The 2322-nt window shown below is 38.2% G+C and overlaps 1 protein-coding gene across 3 annotated transcripts in view; it reads right to left on the reverse strand.

Moving 5' to 3' along the window:
• The window catches only part of LOC107600919 (ubiquitin-associated protein 2-like), a 28705-nt gene that overhangs the window by 11043 nt on the left and 15340 nt on the right, over nt 1-2322 (reverse strand). For 2 of the 3 annotated variants that reach the window (XM_016292903.1, XM_016292905.1), the window contains exons 7-9: nt 916-979; nt 720-817; nt 574-632 (exon numbers count right to left, since the gene is read on the reverse strand). In XM_016292903.1, the coding sequence (XP_016148389.1) occupies nt 574-632; nt 720-817; nt 916-979 (221 nt within the window). The remainder of the gene's footprint in view (nt 1-573; nt 633-719; nt 818-915; nt 980-2322) is intronic. The other variant, XM_016292904.1, reaches the window with a different exon arrangement.

The following is a 2322-nucleotide window of genomic DNA, read 5'->3' on the forward strand; positions in this document are numbered from 1 at the left end:
TGTTACTTTGGCTATATTTTCACACTTAAAACAATAATTTGGTATTCCTCTTGTACCATTGTCCTCTTTTATGCGAAGAAATAAATCTCCTGACAGTTCTCTCTCAAGTGGTTTCATTGTTGTCAGCATTAAGTCAGAGTATGATTCAGTGGCCCATATAACACGTAATTATCAAGAAATGACTTACCTTTAACAGTTTTGGTTCAACATACTTACCTGTTGATCAATACTTGCCTTAACCTTAAACCAGAATTTTTTTTTTTTTAGTAACTTTCAGGAGGGTGTACTCATTTTTGCAACACATCATTTTATCACTTTGATAAGAAAATTGTATTTTCTTGAATAATTTTAACATTCTTCTTTGGTAACTGATCAAGCAGACTTGCTGGAATATTATATCTCTAAAAAACCATAACATGTCTTCTAAGCAAAGAGTAATTGCTGAATTTGTTAAGTTTCAGAGGGGGTGTACTCATTTATGCTGTGCACTGTACCATGTCTTTTCAGGCTTATTAATTTCAAGCTCTGTAAATCCCATAATTCACAGGAGGTTAATTATAGCGCATGACTCACACTCACATCTTCACTCCAGTCTTCAGCTGCCCACTCGTCCGAAGTGTTCTGCCATGCCACTGAACAGACCGTGTCAAAGAGGGAAAGAGAGATGAGAGTGGGCCTAAGGATTGGGAAATAAGTTCTGTGCAATAGAGGTCTCTTACCTGTCCCATCTGTAGTGTCATTGGCCTCCGTCTCCCAGACATCAGTGTGTGAATTTGATGACCCGCTGTTTGCGGTGTAGTCTGCAGGGTTAAAGGTTCTGCAGGAGGATACACAGAGTGTAAGACAGGATTTCAGGTGGCTGCTGTATGATAATGAGAATATTCTAGGTTAAAATATAATTTGACTGATACTCACCCCATCCCTTGTGCTGTAAACCTGCTGGTAACCGGAGCCCGACCTCTGCCTCTACCTCCCGACACTGAACAAAAAACAAACTCATGATACATGCTTACAAATATTTGCTTATATCGTAACCAGTTGACCAGACTGAAATTTCTTTTACTTTTTAAGTTTTACTTTGGGAAAAATATTTATGCATGTACCCATGAAGGAGTGTTGTTTGATTGTTATTGTGTTAAAGTTGTGTGCAAAAAAAAAAAAAAAAACTCATGACCTCTAGGGATGAGTCAGGATGGTCAAACATCCTAAATGTCCAACAGCTAGATTTTTAAATTCCACTTCAAAAAGGGAGATGCAACTTATCACAGAAGGATTTAATGGGATGCTGACAGTCTATAGCTGCTAAAACTGTCAGGCTGTTAGGGGGGTAAAACCCACTCTGAGAAATTCATCCCCTTTAAAGCACCACTGCTACAGACATCAAAGCAACGCTTTCGAAACTTCAAATCACCTGCTATTACTAACAATTCTATCTCAGCGTTTTTAAGGACTATGGTAATTTTATGTAACTGAAAATTGAGTGTTTACTATTGTCATTTTGCATTATTGACACACTATTTTCCTATTTAATACTGTAAAGTTTCTTTGACACAATCTGTATTGTTAAAAGCGCTATATAAATAAAGGTAACTTGACTTAAAATTTATTTGATGAATGTATGCCAGTCACCCTAGTAAAGAGCTATATCTATAAATCTCTAAAAACTACATCTGATTGGAGTCTGGTGGACATCGAGTCTAATCATACAGGGCTTCCCTAATGCCGAGTTCACACTGCATGATTTTAGCCCGATTTTTCACTCGCCGACAGGTTTTGCGAAATCGCTGACAAATGGCCGAAATCGGAGGCAAATCGGTGCTCGTTCACACAAGTAACAATCACGTGGTGTGAATTATCAAAGACGCGATCTGAGGGAAACTCTCGACACCCGCAAAATATTTGGCATGCTAAATATCTGGAGCTGTCGGCGATTCACAATTACGCTGTGTGCAATGATTTCTGACTGAAAACTACACCGGCGATGACCTACAGCCAATGAGAGACCAAGATACAGGGCAGAGGGAAGTTTGTGGAGGAGTTATAGACCAGAATATCAGTATTATTTACCTCCAACTCTCTTTGCAGAACACCCAATTAGGGCTGTGCGATTTGGGGGAAAATATCAAATTGCGATTTTTTTTACAGATATTGCGATTGCGATTTGATTTGCGATTTTAAATTTGCAAAGTCAAGCTTCATCTCAATATTGCCAATAATGTGCCGCACAGTATGGGTATCATTACCCTGCTGAAAAAAACAATAGAAACCATCACAGAAATTCTTATAGTTTCCATTAAACCATTACAAAATTCCTTTTTGTTT

The sequence above is a fragment of the Sinocyclocheilus grahami genome, unplaced genomic scaffold, assembly GCF_001515645.1.
Source record: "Sinocyclocheilus grahami isolate Dianchi unplaced genomic scaffold, SAMN03320097.WGS_v1.1 scaffold294.1, whole genome shotgun sequence".
NCBI classification, from domain to species: domain Eukaryota; kingdom Metazoa; phylum Chordata; class Actinopteri; order Cypriniformes; family Cyprinidae; genus Sinocyclocheilus; species Sinocyclocheilus grahami.